General features: G+C 41.9%; 1 protein-coding gene across 3 annotated transcripts in view; it reads left to right on the top strand.

Moving 5' to 3' along the window:
• fbxw7 (F-box and WD repeat domain containing 7) overlaps positions 1-23,175 on the top strand; it is a 109,629-nt gene extending 86,454 nt beyond the window's left edge. For all 3 annotated transcript variants that reach the window (XM_063884343.1, XM_063884342.1, XM_063884344.1), the window contains 9 exons: positions 1,630-1,771; positions 4,941-5,075; positions 7,291-7,414; positions 7,587-7,723; positions 8,395-8,508; positions 13,514-13,695; positions 15,460-15,685; positions 16,909-17,119; positions 20,752-23,175. In XM_063884343.1, the coding sequence (XP_063740413.1) occupies positions 1,630-1,771; positions 4,941-5,075; positions 7,291-7,414; positions 7,587-7,723; positions 8,395-8,508; positions 13,514-13,695; positions 15,460-15,685; positions 16,909-17,119; positions 20,752-21,020 (1,540 nt within the window). In that variant the 3' untranslated portion in view covers positions 21,021-23,175. The remainder of the gene's footprint in view (positions 1-1,629; positions 1,772-4,940; positions 5,076-7,290; positions 7,415-7,586; positions 7,724-8,394; positions 8,509-13,513; positions 13,696-15,459; positions 15,686-16,908; positions 17,120-20,751) is intronic.
• The last annotated feature ends 2,024 nt before the right edge of the window (positions 23,176-25,199 follow it).

Below are 25,199 nucleotides of genomic sequence, written 5' to 3'. Positions count from 1 at the left end.
ACTGGAATTATGGGGTACTGGTTGCTTGATATTAGTTTTTCACACCTGATTGTTTTTACACTAAGTCCAAATACCAAACGAACCTATGCCATGCGATTAATTTTAGATTTTCCCACATTTGTGTGTTGGATGTGTGTGTTTGAATTAATACTGGATATACAGACAAATGATTTGTCACAAGTACGTAGTGACATCCAAAAGCAAATTTCTGCTTCACTCCTGATGGTTTCTTTACGGAGTGTCGTCTTTAATCATTTCAAAATTTTCAGTCAAACAGTGATTGTCTTTTGCAAGACAGATGATTATCCACACATGCTAGCTGGCTCACTAGCAATTAATGTCTTGATTTTAATACTTTTTCAGGAAGTGTAAAATTCCATTAATTGATTTTAAATCGCCATCGTGTTGAGCTCTATGGTTTGTGCCTAGTGTTTTGTACTTTCTCAGATAAGGAAAAATATGAGACATAGTACCCGAGGCGCTGGCCTCAGGAATGTCCCCAAACAGCAAGTGAATAGTTCTTAGAGGTAAATTGGCAAAATAAGATTTATTTGACATTTTCTAGAAAAAACTTTATGTGTTGTACAGAAACTGCTCCCGGAAGGATTTCAATGATCTAAAAAGTTCATTAAAACATATTCTATTTTAATCTGTAAATTTTTAAATTGAATATAACAAAATAATGACACAGTAACAAGATGTGTTTGTTTTAAATTAATTTTACACAATTATTTCCAGTATTACAGTCCATGATTGTTTCCCTCACAATATTTATGGTGGAGTACACTGGGTAGCACATTAAAATTAGACTCAAAACAGCATTAACCGAATTTGTGTATAAGTAAAGTCCTCATTAATTGAATCAAATGAAATGGACCCACTGGTATGTGAACATACATCTGTGGAAGTGTGCATACTTTGAAGTCTCTGAGTTTAAAGTATATCTTGAAGGCAGACTGAACATCAAATTTGCTTTTTCTTCTCTGACCTATTTAATATTTTGTTTGAAACTAGAAAAAACAAGATCATTTTATTTACATTTTTAACATGATTTGTATCTTTTAGGTTCAGTAGCAACTGTGATATATACCCACATAATTCAAAGACATTATTCCATTATTATCCCTAACAAATCTGTTCCTATTGTCATAAAATATACACAATAATATAGAAAGTGGTGGTTAATTAAGGGAATTATCATAATGTGAAAAGGGAACATTATTTTTATTTGCAGAGCAGAGTAAACATGCTCCCAGCTGTGTATCTCAACGTTTATTGCAAACACAAAATCAGTTATTGGCAATAATGTTCAGTTTTTAAATGCAGCTTTAAATATTAAACATACTTATTAGCTGTTAGTGACCCATAGGCCATTACGTGTCTTTATCCAGTACAACATAATTTGACAAATCTTCAAAAGTAGCAGCAAATAGGACCCAGAACTCATATTGAGCTTATTGTTCTCATTAATAGCGTATCCTAAATATGTAATGTTCCCATATTGTTACAATGCTTCATGTTGAGAGCCGTGCTTTTAAGTCCTCTCCCTAATGTCTGCAGAAGGCCCTTTGCCTTTGAATATCTCATATTATTTTTAGTTTTTGAAGGTTTATCTTTCTTAAATTGCAGTCCGACAGGAATTGTCCCGTGTCCGGCCACACCCACCACGTTTGGCCACATCAGAGCAGCCAACGGTCAGGGGCAGCAGAGACGGCGCATCACCTCAATCCAGCCTCCCACGGGTCTCCAGGAATGGCTCCGAACATTTCAGGTGAGCACAGTGAACTTTTTTCCTTTTCTTTTTTCCTTTTTTTTACCCCCACCTGGGCACCTTTTTTAAACCCCTGGAGCAAAAGCTCATCCAAAAGCAGATGTTGAGCCCAATCAATGTTCACTTAGTCACAGAGGTAATTGCTGCCTTGTTGTTGGGGCCCACCACATTACCATATTCACTGTAGCGTGGAATTGGAATTAGCCGTACCTGTGCAGACTTAAAAGTAGAGTTAAAGCATCACACGTTCCTGCTTCAAACCTTTTGTGTGAACTAATAGTTGAAGATACTTCAGCGGCCCTCACAATTAAAGAAGTTATACTCACTGCAGTATTTTTTCTCACATTGTGACATTATCACAGGACAGTATGGCAGACTTGGGTTCTCTTAAGATGTCATTCTTTTGTGTCCATAATTAAGAAATGTTAAAGACATTTTGTATGTGGTGTCAAACCCTTCAGTGTATACTGTCAGTGTCTGGAGATACCAGGGGCTGAGACATAATACAGTGTTCATAGTTATCCTATTTTTATATCAATTTTACTTGATTATCGTGCTCTCTCTACAAATGTAACATAATAGAGCCATTTCTTTCACTCGTCTAATAATTTCAGACTTCATGAAAATCGAATTCCATTTCAACTTATTAGCTTTGATAGGGTCTCTCTGATTTCATATATAATAGATTTTCCCATGGATTCTATTACCTGAGAGATGTTAAACTCATTATGTTTGAAGAGCTGGGCGATCCTGTGACACCTCAGTGTTTATTTTACCTATATCAGTCTTCATGCTTGACCTGCTGCAGTCTACTGTCTTTTAATTTAAAGAGCCAAGGCTGCAGGCGTTTGCGCTTCACTTACATTCTGGACATTCCCCGTCCAGTCCTAGCCTGTAGCTCTTATTAGAGAGGGAGCCTAAAAGGCAGCTTACTGTAGTGACAAAGAATGGTTTCACAAAATTGTCCACATTTTTGGTGTTATTAGTAGAACTCTGATCGACAAACACAAGGATGGACATTACATTTAAGGATTAGTTTTGAGCTCAGTAATGAAATAATATATCTTGTTTGTTTATTTCTTACAAGAGGTGTTTCAATCATGCGGTGATTGTATGGAGTTGAAAAGGCATCACACAACTTTCTGGACTGATACAATACATTGTTGTTCTTTTAAACAACATTTAAATAACAAATATAATACACTGATGTTCTCTTAACGAGGCACAGGCAGCATGAAAGTTAAAATAACTGCCTCTTTAGTGTCTCACAGTAATCAAACCTCAATTATCAGTTACGCAACCTGATTTCAGTCTTTATGATACTGTCAAAGTGTCTTTTAGCGCTACTTAAGACTTCCCTGCATGTCTGAACAGAAGCATTGTATCAGCAGCTCATCACAGTTGCTCAAAGCACCAGTAAGTTGTTAACTCTGACTTTTTGTCAGGGGATTACTGTCCGAAATTCTTAGAAATGTAAGAATCTAGTACCTGACGCAGTCTTGGGAATTACTTTGAAACTCTTTGAATACATATTCAGGTTAATGTTCAACAATGAGTATTTTTTAAGCCCCGTGTGCTAGAATAAAATGTTTAAAACTCTAAGTTAATTTACCCAAATTAAAAGGGCTCTCAGAGAGCTATGACCCCCACCAGGGTTGTTTCATATGTGAAAACTATTGCATGTTCTTGTTTGGGATTCGTATACACTCCAAAATGTAATCAGTTCTTCTCAGCCCACACCACACCAAGCCTCCTGAATATCTTGCTTGTAATTCTTAAATAGACACACTAATACTAATTCTAAATCCTTTGTGAAGTAAATGCTAAACACACACTCTCATCATTAAACATGAAATATTGCAAACTCTATTATGAAAGCATAACAAAAAGCAACGGGCCTTACCAACAGTTTAAACTAAGATATCCCATCTCAGGTAATTGTGAACCTGCAGTTGTTTAAACACAGCAGGCCAAGAATCTATGGCAGAAAATTAATGGAAAACATAAGTAGTTGTGGCACAGTCGTCCCGTTGGCAGGGAGGATGTCCCTGAACCCACTGATTACCTCCAGAAGCACCTCTGGCTGGAGCTTTTAGCGGCCAAATTACAGGTGGTTCGCGTGTGCCAGGTTTTCCATCCTGCCTCGTAGCCTGTAATCATTGTTAGATTTGAGCACTGCACAGAGGAAAACAACTTCTGGGTCCAACATATAGAGCCCGTCCTCAGCTGCCGTTACAGGACTGAATGTACGTGCAGGAAAAATAACCCCCACAGGGCTCTGATGATGATGATGATGATGATGATGATGATTTAGTTGTTAGTAGTCTGCTTCCTGATGTTCAAATTTTCCACTAATGTGTTGGCTGATAGAAATAGGAAGGTGCCTCGAGCTACTGTGTGCTGCCACTGAGGGCACGTAGGGAACATTAACGTGTTACAGACACAATGCACGCAGCTGTATGTTTCCAAGTTAAGAGCTGACATGCTTCGAGGTCTACTTTGAGCACCATAAATTGGCGCGATCAGTCCATAGAGGCACGCTGCTCTGTTTTTCTGTTAACACTTAACTCTACAGCTGTGTTGGGATTGCCGAATAGTTTAACTACTGAACAGCACCTGTGATAATCCAACATGTTCTTCCCATTTGTTATGAGAACATCTGGAGTGGACAGTACAGAAAAAATAAAGAGAGTAAATACAGTCAAACAAAAGCTAGCAGGAGACAGTGAAAGCCAATGTCATACTGAGACAAAACACTACTGTAGAAAGTATATTGATACGTGGTTTGGTTATCCTTTAAAGACATTTCAAAGTCACTAAACCCAACTACATACAAGGAAAGAAATTATAGGAATGTGATGGAAATTGTGATTTAAATTAGTGAACAGGTTTTTAAATAGCAAGCCGAAAAATGCATTACTTCCAAACTCAGGCCTATGGTAAACTGGATAATTAAAAATCTGAAATTCTTATTTTTGGCCTTGATAAAGAGTGTTCAGTATACTTTCATATTGGGAGATGAATTTAAAATGTTGGAGTTATTTTTGTTAGCACAAAGAGATTAAGCCATATGGATACCTGTATTTTGGTCCCAGTACCCAACCCTACTGCCAAATGAATGTATTCTGGGATATGACATTGTATTAAACCCAGTTCATCTGTGTTGCAGAGCTGGACTGGCCCCGAGAAGCTGCTGGCGCTGGATGAGTTGATTGATAGCTGTGAGCCTACACAAGTCAAGCATATGATGCAGGTGATCGAGCCGCAGTTTCAGCGAGACTTCATCTCCCTGCTGCCCAAAGAGGTGAGTCCCTGAATCCCTGTCTCCCTTATCAGTACACAACTTAATCTCCTCTCCTCCTGGTACTCCTGACCCAGAGTCCTGCTGGGATCCCTCGCGGTAGACATTGTTTTAATGTACAATATGTGACAGAGACAAGGTTTCCTCTCCAGCCCTAACTCCGTCGCAGGCATCCTTCAGAGCAACAAACGACATAACAGCAGGGTGTCTGTTTTTCCTCCGCATCATAACTGACAATACAAACAACCCGAAGTGCCAGAGTGAGGATAACATCACATGAGCGGTGCTCACAAAACAGCCTCAATCCATCGTATCTGGTGTAGCTGATCAAATGCTTAAAACCTTCTGTCTCTCTGGCAGGTGTTGTGATGAAAGGAGGGGGGTGATGGTATAAAGAGTGAGGCAACAGGATGCAAGACTTCAAGGTGTCAGCACCTCCCGCTCTGAAGCCAAATAAACAACATCGTCATGTGTGTTCTCACCAGGACACAAGCCCTCTCTTTTCATTTGGTCCCTCTGACTGCTTTTGATAGTTCGGTCTGTCCGCTCTGCCTGAGCTGCTGGAGATATATTGAGGGGGTTTGTCAAGTCATTTTAACAGGACAATCCCTGTGGCTGCATTACAGATACAGTTGAAATTGAAACCATGAAGGGAATCAGCAGAAGGCGGTGTGTTGGGCTAAAAGCAATCACCGGAGGCTCTGGGTCCATTCATAAAACTTTTCATATATCCAGAAGCCCGGTAATGACTACTGGCTTAGACGAGCTTTCAGGTGATTTTTAGGCGTGTCAACGTTTGTGGGTTTCGTCTGGACCAGAAGATTTAAAATAACTCTTAAATTAAACTTTTGTACCGGAAAATGTGCAGCAGATAGACAAAACTACATGAAAGCCTCTTTAAAATATTATCAAAGAAGTTGTGCAATGCAGGAAGGCAGATTCAACAAGGAAACAACTCCAAATCATCCAACTTTCAGAGAGATAGTGACTTTCAGATCAGGGGCACGGTTTAGCAAAGGTAAACATTGACCATGACTTGAATCTAGCCTCATTTTCAGATGGATTATCTAAATAATTGTGTTGCACAAGGCTGTTCAATTCTGTCTAGACTTAACTGGACTAATTTCCAATGTATGCTGGGTAAATTACCAGGGCTGACTGAGCAACGCTTTTAAACCTCTCGGCTATGTTCCCTCCAGGGTAACATTTTTTCCTTTTACAAGAATTCACATTTACAGGAAAACTTCACCTGGACTATTAAACAAAAAGTATAACAAGAAATCATTTCGGGGAAAAGAAATGTATTAATATTATAACTGTTTTATTTGTAACAAAATTGCCCAACCAATGATCTGATTCCAGACCATTATGTCTTAAGTGATAGTAACAGAATATTTTAAGAATTATTTTGAATTTAATAAGTTATTGTACAGGCTGTGAGGAATTATAAATGATTAATTGAGGAACAATCGGCAGATAAATAAAGATGAAAATAGATGTTTGTTTCAGTCTGAAGGGCAACAATGAGGGCTTAATATTACGATCCGGTCGTGAAACCGACCCCTGATTCTCCTGATGTTCATGACACGGCTCCTGAATGTGTCCCACAGCGTGCAGTGGTTCGTTATCATTTTGGATTATTGTAATATAATAAAAGAACATTATTTGAATAACGAGTGATATGTTAATCCTCGTCCTTTTTATGATGAGCCATCGCTTATCCTCTGCTTTGTTTCAAAGCAACAGACAGTGTGATCAGACTTTTGTCCAAATACACACCTGTTTGAATAGGTCTGAAAAACAGGGCAGACTATAGTGTTTTTTTCCCTATTTCTCAGGGGTTCACATTTATGCTCGTTATAGCAGGGTTTGTATTTTTTATTGCGCTTTGGCTTAACTAACTGTAGCCCTGGCATTAATACCGTCTCCTATTGTGTATTTTTTAAGCTTTAATAGGAAATGGGGATTCAATTACATGGTAACACCATTGTCTACCGCTGTCAGTTAGATTCACGCTTTGTGCACACAGTTTGTTCGTGGAGTGTGTTTTCTCAGCTGCTCCTTATTGTTACTGTGATTTGGTTACTGCAAATTTAAAGACCTCTTCTGTGCGGTGTTTGTACTGCTATATCCGCCCGCAGCAGCGAATAATGGCTCCTTTAATGTATCTCCCTTTCCATTTACACCTCTCACATTCCTCGCCCTCATCTTTCAACAGCTGGCTTTGTATGTGCTGTCGTTCCTGGAACCGAAGGACCTCCTCCAAGCGGCCCAGACGTGTCGCTACTGGCGCATCCTTGCAGAAGACAACCTGCTGTGGAGGGAGAAATGCAGGGAGGAAGGTGAGTCTCCAGTCTTTGCAACAGCTGCAGACAGACGACATGCAGGCGCCTGGCGGGAGCAGTCTGGAGCTTCCGCTGTGAAGCAACACCTAAAGATGTGGTGGTACCTGTTAGTAAAATAAACTTTTAGAGGTGAATCAAGTCCAATCTGCTTCCTTCTCTCTCCTCATAGGCATCGATGAGCCTCTGCCCCTTAAGAAGAGGAAAATCGTCAAGCCTGGCTTCACCCACAGCCCCTGGAAGAGTGCCTACATCAGGCAGCACAGAATAGACACCAACTGGAGGAGAGGGGACCTCAAATCACCCAAGGTAGCTTTTCCCCCCAAACTCCCCAGAGATCTGATATGAAATGGCTTTGAGTCGCAGAAGTTGTTGGAAAGTTACTGATAGGCCAGGTCTCTGCAGTATTTTTGCTGAAAGATTGAGCTGCAGCCCATGATTGATTTCTGTCCTTCAGTTTGAAGACTTCATTTGTCTTTTGCCTGGTGAGAAGTTTCACTTTAAGCTTGACCGGCATGCTAGAGCGGGTCCTTAATGGGTCTCATGCGCTCTTCTAGAGACAGCCGCGGGTCAGTGATAGGCCACCGCTGATGTAAATCTGTTAGTGTGCTCTTCATACTCGTTTGCATAAAAAGTGTGCTCTGTAGTTTGCTGAGCTAGCAGTCCTGTGACCCAGAATCACACACACACACACACACACACACACACACACACACACACACACACACACACACACACACACACACACACACACACACACACACACACACACACACACACACACACACACACACACACTGCTTTACACTGCTTTACACCTGCAGCACTTGATGACATTTCCCTCTTATCTCCTCTTTGATGTTCAAAGCACCAGAGTCGTGTCATTGTCAGTCTCACTTCTTGCTGTGTCATCCTGCATCCTCCCCGTCCTCCGTATCCTTCTCATTGTGTCTCTGTCTGTCTCTCCGTCCCACCTGAAGGTGCTGAAAGGTCACGACGACCACGTGATCACCTGCCTCCAGTTCTGTGGCAACCGCATCGTCAGCGGCTCGGACGACAACACGCTCAAAGTGTGGTCGGCCATCACAGGAAAGGTAAGGGTTAACTGATTTTCTACTTCCTGTTGTTTTGTTTTTGTATCTTAATGGCTTCCTTTTCGTCTGCTCTGTTCTCAGACATTAAAGGCCTGAAGGCATCTAGTTGCAGTTTTAGTAACTTTATTAATTTTTCAGACTTGTCTATTGGAAGTGAAGGAGACATCTTCTTACTTTTTGCTAAATTAGCAGAGGACTGCCTTTCACTTTTAGGAATCTTCTACTTATAACCATACATGAAAACTTTTTCTATTTGATAGTAAGGCTGAACAGAAGGGTTTCTCAATTAATGGATTTGTGTTTTGGTCTATAAAATATCAGAAAAATTGTATTTGCTGTCTCCCAAAACTGAAGAGGATCTCCTAAAATCAATGATGTTCAGTTCCTTAAATGCATCTGTTCAGCTCCCACTGACCTTATAGTGAATAATTATAATAATTTCCCCCTCACCTGAAAACTCTCTGGATCGGTTGGTTCTCTCTCCTTACATTTGGCCATTTTGCAGACTTGTTACACAGCACATGTCCGCGTGAGGTGTTAGTATTCATAGCTGAGGCTGCTGCAGCCACACAGGCCTTGGTTGCAGCGTCTATTAAAAAGAAAATCAGTGGTTGGGGTTGGAGAGATGTTCACAGATTGTTGTGAATCACACACCGTCATGCTTCAGTGTTTGACTCCATTTTTCAAAAAAGCTTTTCTAAGTAAAATAATTCTCCTCTCATCGTTTTACTTTAACTGAGCGGATAATTGAGATAATCTTTGGCTATGAAAAATCAAAGAAAGTCTCTATAGAAGATTTTCTGCATGACCACACTGCAGTAGGTTTCTCTTTCTGTGGAGTAAAATAGAGCAGAGAGCTTTGCTTTAAAGACTCAGTCCAGTAGATAGGACATTTTCCATTGAGCCAACTGGTGACTACATGCGTATCAGTCTGAGCAGATCTGAGTCAAGGTCATCGGATAGGCATGGAGCACGATTCTGCTCTCCCTTACCCACAGATGAACATCTGGACGACAGGTGGTCGAGCTGCAGATTCAGCGGTCGCTGCCTGTCGGTGGTAAAGTCTGCGATGACTCACATCTCCAGCAGCCTCGCTCTGATGCTGTTGGTGAAACCACCCTGCATACAGACCGATGTCACACACGCACGGTATATTGTCTGAGGTTTCTACCTCGCTAATCCGCCTCAGATTTGTGTGTTTACATTACTCATGGAGAAGAGACGAGTCTAAATCCTTTTTCTGCTTGGGTGCTGTATGCAGAGCACAACCCCCTCTGAGGATTTCATCTCTTTGCTTCCTTAGCTCTCAACGGCAGAGAGGATCTCTCACTGGAGAGGGATGGCCAATTAAGCCTCTGCGACCATTTCGGGTGAAGTGGCTGTTGATGCCAGGAAAACTGAAAAATATAACAAAACATGGGATTACCAGGGACTGCATTTGCTTTTCCTTCTTTGTCAACATCTTGTATAGTCTCTGCCAGCATATTTGAGGCTTCATTGTTACGTTTTCCTGATCCTCAGTTTGTCTACACGTATCTCGGCCTGTAAAGTGGCTACCAGCGATGATGAGTTGTTGCTACGGTTCTTGGAAGAATTTCTCTCGTGGCTCACAGTCGACGGATAATATCCATTCCTCTGGTCCTTTATTTGCAACTCCATAATCTTACTTTTTTAAAGTCTTTTATTTGACCTTCTTCCATCTTTTACCTCTTAGATTAATCCTCCAACCTCAGACAAAGCTCAAGGTACTCTTCCTTGGCTCAGCCTCTAACACCTGAACTCCGGTCTTGCGCAGTATTGGATCAATAAGAGATAGCAGGTGATCAACGGAGATGAAGAACTCTGACGCTAGTCTTTAAAAGCTTTGCTTTTGAAACCTGGAGCCATCAGACTGGAGATGTGGTTTTCTTTTCTTTTCTTTTTGCTGTGAATCGATAGTTTATTTGATTCTGGGTCGTTGATTCTTCATCAGAAAGTAGTCAAAGCAATAATGATTGTGGTGGATTTAAGATTACAAGGTTAAATTGGCTCCTACTCTCAGAGATCAGCAGTTAGTTATGTTCTTCTTCCTACAGAGAAAAAGCTTCTTGCTCTGCAGGTGGAGGATTTAAATCGATGGGATGGAAAAAGGAATTGGTCACAGCACAGACTATTTGTGGTAGAAGTAGAGCAGTGTTATCACTTCTTCTCGGCCACTTGTGCTGTTTTTCCTCAGAAACACTGTGTTCAATTTAGAGCGATCAGCGAGCGATCAAAGAGATTCCCCCTGTGATGGGACAATTTGGGGCGAGTCAAGAGCTGTTGCCTCACTGTGCACCGTCAAAATATTTTTGTTCATGTTTCTCACAGTAACCCCAACACATCTCTAATCAGAAATTATAGAGGTATGGTTGTGTTTTCTGAAGTGGCTTAATTGTAATACATTTCCACCAAAGCCCATCAGTGCAGGATTTCCAAAGCTCCAAGATATCAGCTAATGTTTCATCGTGTTTTTGTTTTAGATAAAACCCAGTGAGTTGAACCCCTTGCTGTGACTCAATCTGAATTCCAATAAGAGCATGTTATGTAAAAATGCCTCCTCTGAAAGCACCGGGCTGTTGCTTAGCGCTCAGGTGAAACAATGGGGATTTGATTGCGGTGAGAGCATTGCATGCATCAGACGCTAAACACGCAAAATGAGAATGAAATTAAAGTGACATCAAATGAATCTGTTGAAGCTTGCATGTGCAGTTCAGGATTGCGGTCTGGAGGAACTTTAAGGAGTTTGTTTTCCTGCTGAAGCAGCGGTTGCTAAGACGTCACTCAAAGGCTCTCTGTCTCTACCTGATGGACCTTTGTCTCAGCGCGTCCTCCAGCTTCAGTGAGAAATGTCAATCTTCCACAAAGAGCCGCACACAGCTCATCGCTTCAAAGCGGGCTGCTGGTTAACAGCGGAGTCCCTGGTGACGCCTGTCAGCAGATCTAAGATGGCCGGCCTGTGGACTGCTGTCAGACCCAGAGAGAGCTCTCCTCGGCCACATGCTTTATCTGCATGGATACCCCATTTACCTCTCCTCTTTTTTAACTAACAGAGATTACTTTTGGGGCTGTGAACTGAAGAGGAAATGTTTTTAAGAGGATTAGAGATGGGGAAATAACTACTTAAATTGTCAAATAAGGCTGCATCTAAAGGTCATTTTCATTTACTGTTAATCTGTTGATTACTATCCCGATAAGTTTAAGCTATGAAATGGGAAAAATGTCAACCAAGGATTCCCAAAGCCAAAGATTACATCCTCAAATGTTCTTGTGATGTCTACAACTCAAAGATATTCAGTTTACTGGAAACCATTTATCCACGATGGCCATTGATGCAGTGATTGTTTCAAACTTGATCTAGATTTATGTACAGATCTACTTTTGAGCTGTGCTAAATGCACTACTGTATTCAGCCAAGCAGAAACAATTTATCTTACAAGTCCCTGGTAGAAACACTTCAGCAAGATCTTTCTCTGTCTTTATAAACAGGCAAGGTATGAAATTCATCATGAAAAACTGACACATGGGTAGTCCTTTATGCTGAAATACATTCAGCTGCAGCGTGCATGATCTTTTAATCACTTAACATGACTCCATTATGTGATTTATTGACCTGAAGTAGTTCAAGTAGCTCTGTGGCTAAGTTACTGAACTTATCTCCTACAGTTTTTTCTTTAAATGCACATATTATATAATGCGAATGTTAAGCATTGTTTGAAAACCCTGATGTGTTTTTAAAAAAAACGTTCATTAAAAGATTCCAAATCTTCCTTGTCTCTCAGGGACAGCCTCATTTGATGTTTATTTCTTAGAGCGATAAAGACTAAGCCGTTCTTTGCGGGTTTTCTCAGTTCCCACACCGTCTTGGAGTAGCTCTAATCACTCGCTGTGATTCTGTTTCTTGAAAACCTCGACCACTGGCTTCAATTTAGGAGAAAAATCGTGCATCCAATAAACTGCAGGCCTGTGGTTTAGTGTTGCAGAAGAAAAGCTAATATTTATCACAAATGTGGATGGAAATGCACAACGGACAGATTAGCCACAAATCTGCTTTGTTTTAAATGCAAAGTAAAAAAAAAGAATTGGGCAGATGTTTTTGCAGCTGCAGTACCATTACTCTCACTGCCTTGTGAAGCTAAGAAAAGGATCATGGTGATAAAACAAGAGAGACTTTTAACACCGGAGTGAGGTTGATTGTCGGGTCATGCCACATTGGCCCACAGTTAATGAAGTGATTCTCTTTATCACAGGACAGAGAGGGGGAGACGGGCTGCAGCATCATCTTCCTCTTTCCCTCGCTGCAATAAAACCTAGAGCCGCCATTCACTGCTCAGCGCCTTATCAGCTGCAGTCAGTGGGTCTCATGTCCAACACTTCATTGACACGCTCACTCTGAACCTGACATCACCACCGACCACGTCCACAGCTCCGCTCTTCTCTCTGCAAAGGATTTAATTGAATCCATTTTGATTAATTAAATTTTAAGATAAATTAGAAAATGTGGGGACGCAAATTCAATAGATCAGATAGATTTCCATAACTGCTGTAATCAATAGCTAATCTCCGTCCCTAATGAGGATGAATGGACGTATTTAATTATTTTTTTACATTTGAAGAGGTTTGTCAAACGGTTCTGCAAAGAGAGTGAATCGTCCGCTTTTCCGACAGATAAGTAAAAGCAATTATAAAAGCTCGGGGAGATTTTGTCCCCGCGCCGCAGCAGCAGGTATTCACCGGCTGGGTTCTTCTTCCCAACCGAAAAGGTCAAATAAATTTCATTTCACTTGTCTTTATTTCCCCGAAGGCAATAGGAGGTCACACCGGGGGGAAATATGCAAATGTGACTTAAGAAGTTTTTAAAGTCAAATGTGAAATATATGAATGAAAGGACCCTGAATGTCTTTGAAACTCACTTCTCTAACATCCAACGTCTGTAATAGCAGTGAGGAACATACTGATCAAGACTCTTTCTTCTTTGTTTCTGCAGTGTTTGCGCACGTTGGTGGGTCACACCGGGGGCGTGTGGTCATCCCAGATGCGAGACAACATTATTATCAGCGGCTCCACTGATCGCACACTCAAGGTCTGGAACGCAGAGACAGGAGAATGTATCCACACCCTCTATGGGCATACCTCAACAGTGCGCTGCATGCACCTACATGAGAAAAGGTATGGAGCAATCTCATTGTTAAGCCATAAATGTAATGCAAATTAATTAAAAATGCAACTTTTGGAAGTGTTTTCAGCACCATAGAGCTTTTAGACTATGCACAGACACAGATACAGAGCTGAAAGAATAAGTTGATTAATTGATGAGTTAAACAACAAAATATTCTGCTTAATCCTTTGATAAGATATCTATTCAAGCAAAAATGCTTAACATCCCATAGTTCCAGCTTCTCAAGTGTAAGGGGATTTGCTGCCCTTATTGTTATGTGACAATCAATCAAATATTGTTGAGTTTTTTACTATTAGTCACGCAGAACAACAGTTTAGGATGTCAATATGAGCTTCAAATTGTGATTATTCACTTTTTTGTGAACCAAGCAAGCTATCGGTTAAGTGAGAAAATAATAAAGTTATGAACATTTTTGTTAAGTTGCAGCGTTAAATAATCAATTAAATATGCTTCTTATTTAGCTTTACAAACAATTTAGCAGCAAACAAGCACACGTCTTAAATGCTTATTGGTTAAATGTTATACTTTGCGAAATCTGCTTATTCCCTCCCTTGCCCAGTTAGTGGTTAGATCGATATAACGCATGTCTGTACAGAGAACCTGAAGCTGTTGCCAGCAAACAGTTAGTGTAGCTTAATGAAAAAGCCAAGGGAAACGGCTAGCCTGACTGTACAAGAGTAGTAAAATCAGCAGACAAACCGTTCTTAAGCTCCCGAAAAAACACATTATATCTTGTGTTTATTTGTCTAAGAACAACAGTCTTCTAACTTCCAAAAAGAAAGCTTAAAAGCATTTGGACTATTCCTTTGCTTTGCTCTGTTATTATTAGAAACACGCCTGATTTATCGGTGACCCCACCGAGAAAAAAAGAGCATCTCTGTGAGAGGACAGTATCTGTGAAAGTGAGCATGTGGTCTCATAGTGATTCAATAGACCCTGTGAGACGTCTTAAGTGAAGCGCTGCTCACTCTTTCACTCTGTGTTACACTCCGAGACTCAGAGTGCTCTTTCCGCCTTAGGGCCCAGCAAGGTTTTTGTGTAGCATTTGATTACTCACTGAGCTGCAAGCTGCAGGCGGACAGTGAACAACATGTTGGTGGTTTCCATCTTTGCAGTGCTGTGAGGCTTTTATTCAAATAAAGAGCATGTTCTGTGTGTTACAGTATGTTTTCTGAAAAGAGATAATTATGGAGCCTCTCACTTTAATGAAATAGCATGAATCTGATGGAGGTAAAGGAAAACTGTGTCAGCAACCAGGTTTTAATGTTTAAGGTTTCCCACATGAAAAAACAAAACAACTCTAAATAGTATCCTTGGTACGAACTCTCCCTCTAGTCATTATAATCTCAAAATCATGTGAAATTCCAATAACAATCTTCCCTTAAGGGAGTTTCCCTTTCTATAACCTATAATATGTGTTTTCTGTTTCCACCCTGGCTGCAGAAACTGCTGCAGGGCGGCTGTTTGAGTTAAATGGGTGTTATTGTACCTTCAAGTATGAACATGAATGTAATGCTGTACATAGGTGACAGAAAGAAAGGGTTCATACCTGCCTCATTATTCTGTCAAAGCAACTGACGCGGTATGAATGGACGTTTTGTGTCAATTATGAACGTAATCCTAAAGAATATGTAACATGTGGAAGGCGAAGACTTAAGGATAGTTTTAAACATTTGTTGTCGCACCCAGACTCATTGCCCTTACTTTCTCTTAACCACACATACCTGACTCCCTGTCTCTCTGGTTCCTCTCAGGGTGGTCAGTGGCTCTCGGGACGCCACGCTGCGCGTCTGGGACATCGAGACTGGTCAGTGTTTACACGTCCTGATGGGCCACGTGGCGGCGGTGCGCTGCGTCCAGTACGACGGGCGGCGGGTGGTCAGCGGTGCCTATGACTTCATGGTCAAAGTGTGGGACCCCGAGACGGAGACCTGCCTCCACACGCTGCAGGGCCACACCAACAGAGTGTACTCATTACAGGTGAGCAGACACACAGTCAGTGGACGGGCAAACACTAGCTCTGGGTGTTTTTTCCAGTACTTTCACAAAGAGGGTGACATGTTTTGCTCATGCTCAGGTTTAGTTTGGGTATTTTGCATTTCTAGAATGGTCTGATGCATCGTTATATCTCTTTAAGCCCCACCAAAAAAAGGAGCCCAGTCTTGCTTGCTAATACAATGTGGTTCAGTTCGGCTAAGATAGTTCTTATATTAATTTCAAGGTTGGACCTTTACTTTCTGCATTAGGAAATACAGCAGGTTTGAGTTGCACCAGCTATTCCTAAATCCAATTTGTATGTAAAGTTATTCCAAAGGCTTTAAAAAATACCGACTTAAAAGGAGTAATTTGATTGAAAAAGGGATTGCACCATTAAAGTTGAGCTGCAGAGAAAGGAGCAGTGACACCAGAGCGTGGACATTGGTTTCAGGAACTGTAACACCCCCAACATAACTTTATGTTCGATTATTCAGTTATTTTAAATACTTCCCTTTGCCAAAGTGACACACTAACAGCCATAAAGTCAATCTAATCTGATTTCATAACCTTTTTATCTCCAGCTTGCTTAATGTTTTATGCTGATTTCAAAGATTTAATGTATCTGCTCTAAGTGTGCGTGTGTGTGTGTGTTTGTGTGTGTGTGTGTGTGTGTGTGTGTGTGTGTGTGTGTGTGTGTGTGTGTGTGTGTGTGTGTGTGTGTGTGTGTGTGTGTGTGTGTGTGTGTGTGTGTGTGTGTGTGTGTGTGTGTGTGTGTGTGTGTGTGTGTGTGTGGTGGTTTTAGAATTCATCCCCCTGTGTCCTCTAAGATGTCCTCTCACCCACTCTGTGTGATTACGGTGCACTTTCAGTGTGTGCCATCACCCTTTAGAGAGGAGGCAGTTTACTGCTCAGATAGATTGGTTTCTGTAACCCGCTGCATCCTTAGGCTTTAAAAGTGTTGATGCTCTACTATTGGACAAGTTAACACGTAGCAGCCTCTCACAGATCAATACAATTCATTCATTTCAATGAGTTTGATCTTAAGTTTGTTAATAGGAAAGAAGAATACCGTGTGGGTAGATACTGCATCTGCTGCGAGCCAAAGAGAGAGTTAATGTTGTCTAAAGCAGCAGCTTGATGTTCAGCCAGTGTAAAAATGAATTTCATCAACATTCAGCATGGTGTTAGAAATTATGCTTGAACTTTTGATCTCTTCTGTCTTCCAGTTTGATGGGATCCACGTGGTGAGCGGCTCATTAGACACGTCTATAAGGGTGTGGGATGTGGAGACGGGGAACTGCATCCACACGCTAACAGGACATCAGTCCCTCACCAGTGGCATGGAGCTCAAAGACAACATCCTGGTCTCAGGCAACGCAGACTCCACTGTCAAGATCTGGGACATCAAGACGGGCCAGTGCCTGCAAACACTGCAAGGTCAGTGTGCCGACCCCGCAGGATGTTACATCAGCTATCTTTAGGTCTAACGTGGCTGGAGTCAGTGTGAGAAAGATGCGAAATGGCCCACAATTCTAAGGTTTTTGCGCCCAGTTAAAAACAATGAATGTGGCAAAATAAGCATAATAGTGTAAATGCCTCCAAATGTCAAACAACGGGGGCCTAAAATATATTTTCTATCTTTGCTGGTAGTAAAGTAGAACTTATTAACTGTTTTCATCGCGGAAAGGTTAAAATGGTATAAACCAATGCACAATAATGGGTTTATTAAATTACAGCAGAAGCTTATTACCTAGGACGTTTATAATGAAACTGATATAAATGCTCATTACAGTACTGTGAACTAGGGCTGAACGATTAATTGCATTTGCGATAATATCGCGATATGACAAAACAAGATTTTCCAACCGCAAAGGCTGCGATTTGACTGGTCACGTGATCTGGTCACGTGACTTGCGAGCGGAGCCGAGCAGGCAGGGAAAGAAGTCAACGCTGCGCTTGAACCTGTTGCACAATGGCCTCAGGCTCGTCAGAAGAGTGCACGGCTGGAAGGTTGGTACCAAAGAGGGGCGGCACGTCAGTTGTGTGGAATTATTTTGGCTTTAAAAAGGAAGATGCTGCGCAACGTCAGGTATTGTGCAGAACGTGCCTCGCTACTGTTGCTACCTCACGAGGTTCACGATTGTAATCACGATTGATTTATTGCTTGTGTTTGTTGAAAAATACATGAGAAGAGGACCTTGAAAAAAATAATCGCATATTAAATCGCAATTGCAATATTGAGGAAAAAAATCGCAATTAGATTATTTTCCAAAATCGTTCAGCCCTACTGTGAACCGATGAGGGTGCGACTGTATGCTGCATTGACCTGTAATGAAAGTTACTACAAAAAGTTAATAAATAAAACTGAGAAAGAAAAAAGAACCTCTATATTTTAGGGACTTAAACAGTATTTTTGCATTAAAATAACCATGTTAAAGTAGTATAAAGTTATCAAATGATACTTAACGATTTTCTTCCTGTTGGTCGACTGTTGATTGGTTCAGCTCTAGTTTTTTTTGCAGCAAGTTACAAGAAGTGGGGAGTTTATGCAAGAGGCTGCTAAAGTGGTGATGGCATCTAAAGAAGAGGGACATTTAAAAATGACATTCCAATTCAAACCCAGCCTTTAAATGACCTGTGTGTGTGTGTGTGGCAGACACGGAGCCAACACCTAGTGGCCTGCTGGTCCTGATTACACTCATTTCCTTTGTGTCCGTTTCAATGGTTTAAACTCCATTAGCAGCAGCGCTGGTGCCTCACAGGAAGTTGAAAATCCTTCGCTGAATAGCAGCAGGCACCAGCACCAGTGCCCCGCCCCTAAATGCCCTCATTAGAAAACTAAAACCGTGCGTGCTGGTCCCACAAATACCAACACACACCCCCACCCAACAAAAGGATGCCCCCTGTGGGAGTCTGAAGAGAGAGAGACAGAGGGAGGGATCAGGGTGTGTGTGTCTTGTGAAGAGGGGGTGATTACAGTGAAGGGATGAAGGCCCGGGGACTTTGTAGGTCGTATAATTAGGTCAGCGGACAATTTCTGTTATTCATTAGCGAGTTTTGATAAGACAATAGGCTGGAACAAGGTCGTCAGTGTCAGCTGAAGAGGCTGTAGGTAACGATGGAGTGGTCTTTGTTATGGTGATGCAGGGAGGAGAGAGGCAGTGTGTGGGGGGGTTGGTAAAGAGCAACATTGTCTACTCTGATAAATAACAGCCTTTAACTAACTGTTGACTGAAAGGGAAAATATGGGAATATTGGTTGAGATCTCACAATTTATTTCTGCATATTATTCTGCAGGTTATGTAAAGAAATGACAAGGTGTCTGAATGAAATGGCAGTTATAGCAACCTCAAGTAAAAACAAAACAAAGGAGTTCATTTGCCAGCACTTGCTGCTGCGCTTGTTGTGCTAATTGATTTAATTAAGATATAATTTCCCAGCCCTTAGGGAAATGTTAAGTGCCTGCACACATACAGTCACAAATAAAGTCACCTCACTGGAGGCAGCCACAGCCGCCATCTTCACTTAGAGCGTGGCCTCCTGCCAGCAGACGGAGGTGTAGCTGCTTAGCCTCTGTGACAGTGACGGGCGTGAAGCCTGCAGCGGGAACCCTTCACTACACCGTCACTACACCTGCAGGAGGAACTGAGATAACCCCCACCTTCTCACAGACTTTATTTTTTATTTCAAATACACACATCCACGTCTCTACCCACTATAGTACTCTATTCAATACAAATGGCTGTTTTTAATTATATTATGCAAGGAGCTCAGGACAGTTTCCTGGATTTAATTATTAAGAGGCCTCTCAATTTCCTTAAATAGCCCAATCAAAAGACAAACTCATTACAAAGGATGTATGATGAGGTGAGGTAACGCCGTTATTTTTTCAGTAACGGGGTAATCTAACTAGTTACTGTTTCCGTCGTTGCAACACCGTCATCGTTAAATGAACGTTAATGCGCTGCGTTACTATGAATTGATTGAATAAACTACCCGTAGCCTGTTGTCATCCGAGGCTTGGGGAGCGTTCACACAAACTGCCAGTGAGGAGACCAGGGGGTTAACAACAAGATAAGCGATTATGATTGGGTAAGGCAGAGTCATGTTACATGGTAGCCAATCGGAGCCAGTGTTTTTACACACAGGCCAGGACACGTGCGCCACACACACAAACAGATTCGAGGAAGCAGCAGAAATGGCGAGTCCGGAGCAGCCCGATGAAAAGTTGGCATTTTCAAGGTGGAGATATAAGCACTACTTCCAATTCATTCAGGTCAAAGGCAAGAACGTGCATGTAAAGTGTACATTATGTCCAGGAGGGAAGACTTTGTGGACATCCGTTGTAAACAACTCTAATTTAATGAAGCATCTCACAGCGACACACGCATTTACAAAGCTAGTGGCCCAAAACCCCGATACCTGCACCACAGATGATAGCTCGCCATCCAGTAGCAAAGAAGTACACGGAGCAAATTCTGCCAAGCAGCAAAAGCTAGATTTTTCTGCCTCACAACAAAAACCTATGACACAAGCTGAAGTCAACGGTATGATAGGCAGGTATGTGGTTAAAAGTAGGTTTCAAATTCTTTGACATATAGCAACTTAGTTACTTTCATTATAGAGTAACTCAGTTACTTCTTGGAATAAGTGGTGAGTTACTATAACTAATTACTTTTTTAAAGTAACGTTCCCAACACTGATGAGTGCATCAGCAGGTCTTTGGTGACCTCCTCTTGGATGGAGGTGATCATTATCTTGAAGAAAAACTTTGCCACAAAAAATTCCCCTCACTGTCTGAGTAAATGTTGTATAAAATTGTAGCATTGGAAATGTTCACTTCAACACTTGTAGTGTGATTAACAAACACACTAACAGTGAATACACATTTGGAGAACGAAACGATCTGTTCTTCTCACAAAAGTAACATAATAATAATCATCAGGTACACGGAGCACTGCTCACTCTGCCCGTGTTATTTCCTGAGAATTCTTCTGCGGTTGCTCTAGAAGGAATGCATGTAATCCTCTCTCCGCGTCTGTCTGACCACCTGTGTCTTTGTGTTTCAGGTCCCCACAAGCACCAGAGCGCCGTGACGTGCCTCCAGTTCAACAAGAACTTTGTCATCACCAGCTCGGACGACGGCACGGTCAAACTGTGGGACCTGAAGACGGGCGAGTTCATCAGGAACCTGGTGACTCTGGAGAGCGGCGGCAGCGGCGGGGTGGTGTGGCGCATCCGAGCCTCTAACACCAAGCTGGTGTGCGCAGTGGGCAGCCGCAACGGCACGGAGGAGACCAAGCTGCTGGTGCTGGACTTTGACGTGGACATGAAGTGAGGCGGGACGGTGGGGAAGAGAGCGAGCCACAGAGAGGGAATGGGAGGTGAGGCGCCGAGAGAGCGGAGGGCCACAACTCTTCATCCAAACTCAAATCTACAAACACCACCACTGACAGGGGGCTGTCCTCCACCATATCTCCCCGTCCCCCTCTGGGCAAATGTTACTGACAGAGCCACTGACCCCTCACACGTGCTCAGCCCCCGCTTTGAGCCCCTGCCACCAATACGTGGTGCAGTTGGGGGGGGGGGGGGAGGGATCCAGCTGGAAATGGGGCATGTCCGGTCTGGGAGAACGAAGAAAGGAACGACTGACGACGACTGAACTCTTTGAAGTGACTCTCAACCCTTTCGGTGTGAGGTCCGCTTCGCACAGAGACTTGGTTTCGCTCAAGCCTGACAGATTTTGAGATGTACAGAGATATATTATTTTTTAAAGCCCTCCCCTCACACCCCCCTCCCCCTCCCATCAGTGCGCGCCCACACACACATACACTCAAACGGCCAAGTGGAAAACATTGTAGGAGAAGACAGAGGAAGGTGGGAGACATTTTAAGGTAGATTTCCGCACAGTTCCTCCTGCAGAGCTGCTTGTTGCAGAGCCTGTAACCAGGTCTCTCGTCACTCCGTTCTTTCTTTCTCACCTCGGTTTCTATCGTTTCTTTACAGTGTCGCACACAACCACAACTGTGAATTTCAATACGTGCTTGGTTTATCATATGAAAGGGTTTCTCTAATGTTGTTTTTTTTCTTCTTTCTTTGCGGTTGCCAACAGCAACAAATCCCAGTATTAGAAACCTACCCAGTTTAGGTTTGCTGTCATATTGTCACAAGTTTTTTTTCCCGATTTTTATTTGAGTTGTTCGTTCTTCCTTTCTGTTTTCCACATACCTTGGTTCGGAGCTCTGCCTCCACACAAACATCTACGCTGTCCAGAGTTTAGTCTGGGGGGGTGGGGGGGGGGGGTGTATTTCCCTCAGTGCCAGAGCTGTGACTGGAGGAAGTGAAGCTCTAAGCGCTTAGGATTAAATGCCCCAACCCCCCCCGAGCCCCTTCCCCCTCTACTGTTTTCTCCCAGTGGCCAAACTGTATTTATGCTGCTAGATAAATGGAAAAAGAGAGATGGAACTTTTACTTGCTGTGACGTTTTAGTCCCAGGCAAAATTCCAAATTGAACTCTTATATGTTTGGACTTAAAGAAACAAAAGATCACAAAAGATAACATCCGACATTTTTGTTTTGTTTTGTTTGTTTTTGCCACTTGAGCCAAACGTGCCTCTACGAGGCTGAGCGGAGGGAGCTTGTCCGACAGATTCTGACGGGGTCGCCCGCAGAGAGGAAACAAAGGGGATGTACACTGTTGGCGTGTGTGTGCGTGCATGAGTGCGTGTGTTAGCGTGTTAACGGGCAACTTGTAAACACATTCCTTGGGACAACGCTCTTTAAGCCTGTTCTCTGGGGAAATGTACAAATGCTGTGTGGACTGGCAAAGAAAAAAAACTAGCAGATGTATCGATTTTAACACGTGAATGAGAGAACTGTCCGTGTCCGTGTGTGATTGTTGTTCATTCAAAGATGTCTGAAGCAACAGAGGAGACCGTCACAAGCACCGCTGACAGGTGGAGCTGCCAGGAGTCTAAGTGTTACATGTGTTGCAGATAAAATCACCGGGGCGGTGCTCGCAGCCTCGAGGATTCTCAGTGGGGGAAAATAAAAACACAAAAGGCAACAAACAGAAACATTGTAGCCAAACGAAAAATCGTCTCAATCTCCAAGAGTCACAACTCAAGCTGAACTGTGAAAGTGGTATAACACTGTATATTAAAAAAGAAAAAAAGAAAACAATCTTGCTCTATCTCCTCTCGTTGTTTTCTCCCTCTGTTTTAATTTATGATCTGGTTTGAGAAATCAGATTTGTTGCAGGTGTTTTATTTTTTCAGTTCATGTAAACTGCCTGGCAAAAAAGAAAACAGACAGAAAAAACCTTAAAGGGATTGTGTATTTGTTTGATTCACTTAGAATTTTATTTTCTTATAACTTAAGTGCAATAAAATGTGGGTTTTTCTTTTTTCATTTCAAGCATATCAGTTGTCTGTTTTTGTTACCTGTGTGAAGGCATCTTATATGTTCAATAAAGCAAATTATTTGGTTAATTACATCCGAGGGAATACTTTGAACATCCACTGCAGTGCAGGTTCTGTTGATCGGATTTATCTCAGAAAACCTTTGGTGTGATGGACCTTCATGTTCATCAACACCAGGTAATGATTAAATTGGACTTATAGCAGGTCGACTCATCCTGGTTGAAGAAAAAAAAGGTCCTACGTCTTTCATTTCTTCTGCCAAAGAGGTTGTGGTTTTTGTCCACTCGGGTTTATTAAAATCACCCAGTATGTTGCATACGTTTTCCAAGATCCCCAACTTAGACTTGGCTCGCATTCATAACAGGATTTTAACTGTAGCAACTCTCCAAATAACAGACAAAACATTCAATGCCAAGTTCATGAGTAGCCATCTTATTCGTTATGCTGACTAGAGATCGAACCATTTATTAGGTGATTGAGGCAATGGCTTTTGTTGTATCATCAAGTTGAATAATGCGTCTTTACGATAACATGGGAAAAAAACACATCCGGTAACTCACCTTCAAATTCTTCCGGTAAGAAGCGAGGTCCATTGCAAAACAAAATACAAGCGTTGAACAACAGAGAACATAAGCACAAACATCTTTACAGTTAAATTAATAGTTTCTCATTTATCAGGAAATAAATGCCAAATATCCTCCAGGTCCAGTTCCCCAATTCCCCAGGATTTGCTTGATATTATATTTAACAACTCAGCAACTCAAACATGTAACTTTGGGTTTGCTCTCCCGATTATGTGCAGTAACTTCTCAACCATTAATAGATGATAAATAAACTTTAGCTGGAGGTAAATAAAACAAGACAATCTATTTCAAAGCAGCCAGGTTGCTGTGAAGGCTTGTTGATTGAAACACATTTGAATTTTAATAATTGTTTAAATAGCTTTTTCGAGGAAAACAAAACGCTTTCTGATACAGTCTTCTTAAGAGTGAGGATTTGCTGTTTTCTGAGGGATGTATGAGCTCTAATCTCTTTCTAGCTTTGTTATGGTGCTTAAAAATAGCTATTAAATGCCATTTAAGCACAGCGGGACACAAAGGCAGCCTGAAGAGGGAGATCAAATTCAGGAATCATGTTTCAAATCCCAGAGATTAATCTTTACCCTGAAAACATGATAATGGTTTGTTTTTCAGTCCTTAGTTTAATTCTTGTTTTTGAACCTGTGGAGATAATGAATGCAAATCGCTGAAGCTGGAGCAGAAGAGCGTGTTGCTTTCATGCTGCTAAATCTAAAGCACCAGGAAGACGAGCGATGTGTCCCTCTGGGCTTTTTGTTTCGTCAGTGTCAATTATATCCCGACCGTTGTGTGTCACGAGCAACAGGCTCTGTGCTGCGGATTCCCTTCCTGCCTGTTGCCTAGCGATAGCTGGTCTCTGGCCTCAGCGTGTTTGTGAGGAAGCGGCCGGTGGCTGTACATCCTCACATGAATGGACGCGTGGGGGAGTTTCCACTTTGGTTGGCAAGGTTACAGTGAGCAGCTGTTTGTTCCCAGGCTGCACTGTGTTGTGTAAGCAGCCGCTCCGCTCCACCGACTCCTCCTGCAGGAGAGGAGGCCAGCTTTGTTTTGGAGCAGGGTATTTGTTTTTCAAATTTGTTGCTGGTTTCACACCACATAGCCCAACAGGACTGTTATTGAGGGCTACAACGATGAGGGAATAGACACAAATAAAATCAGCAAAATTGATGATAAAAGATCATTTCAAAGAGCATTTCAGTCATTTTTAAGCAAATATTCTCAGATTGGTTTCTTGTGTCAGTACTATAATCACTGTAATTTAGATATCAGTTTTGCAATATTGGTCAAGATATTTTAGGATATGACTGAGCTCTGGGAGAACATGAGCACTTAATAATCAACCTTTTTGATATTTCATACTCAACAATTGATGAAATCTGTAGCTTGCTCATCTTCTCTGCTTCAAGTTTGATGCTACATTAGCTGCTACGAGCAAACTGTAACAGAGTTGCATTGTGGGTAATGTAAGTTTTTGAGAAGAAAAATAATGTGGGCATAATAAAGAAAACGAGGGGAGAC

This window comes from Eleginops maclovinus, chromosome 5, assembly GCF_036324505.1.
Source record: "Eleginops maclovinus isolate JMC-PN-2008 ecotype Puerto Natales chromosome 5, JC_Emac_rtc_rv5, whole genome shotgun sequence".
NCBI classification, from domain to species: Eukaryota; Metazoa; Chordata; class Actinopteri; order Perciformes; family Eleginopidae; genus Eleginops; species Eleginops maclovinus.
Note: the sequence above shows the minus strand (reverse complement) of the source record. Positions and strands in the feature narration are given on the sequence as shown.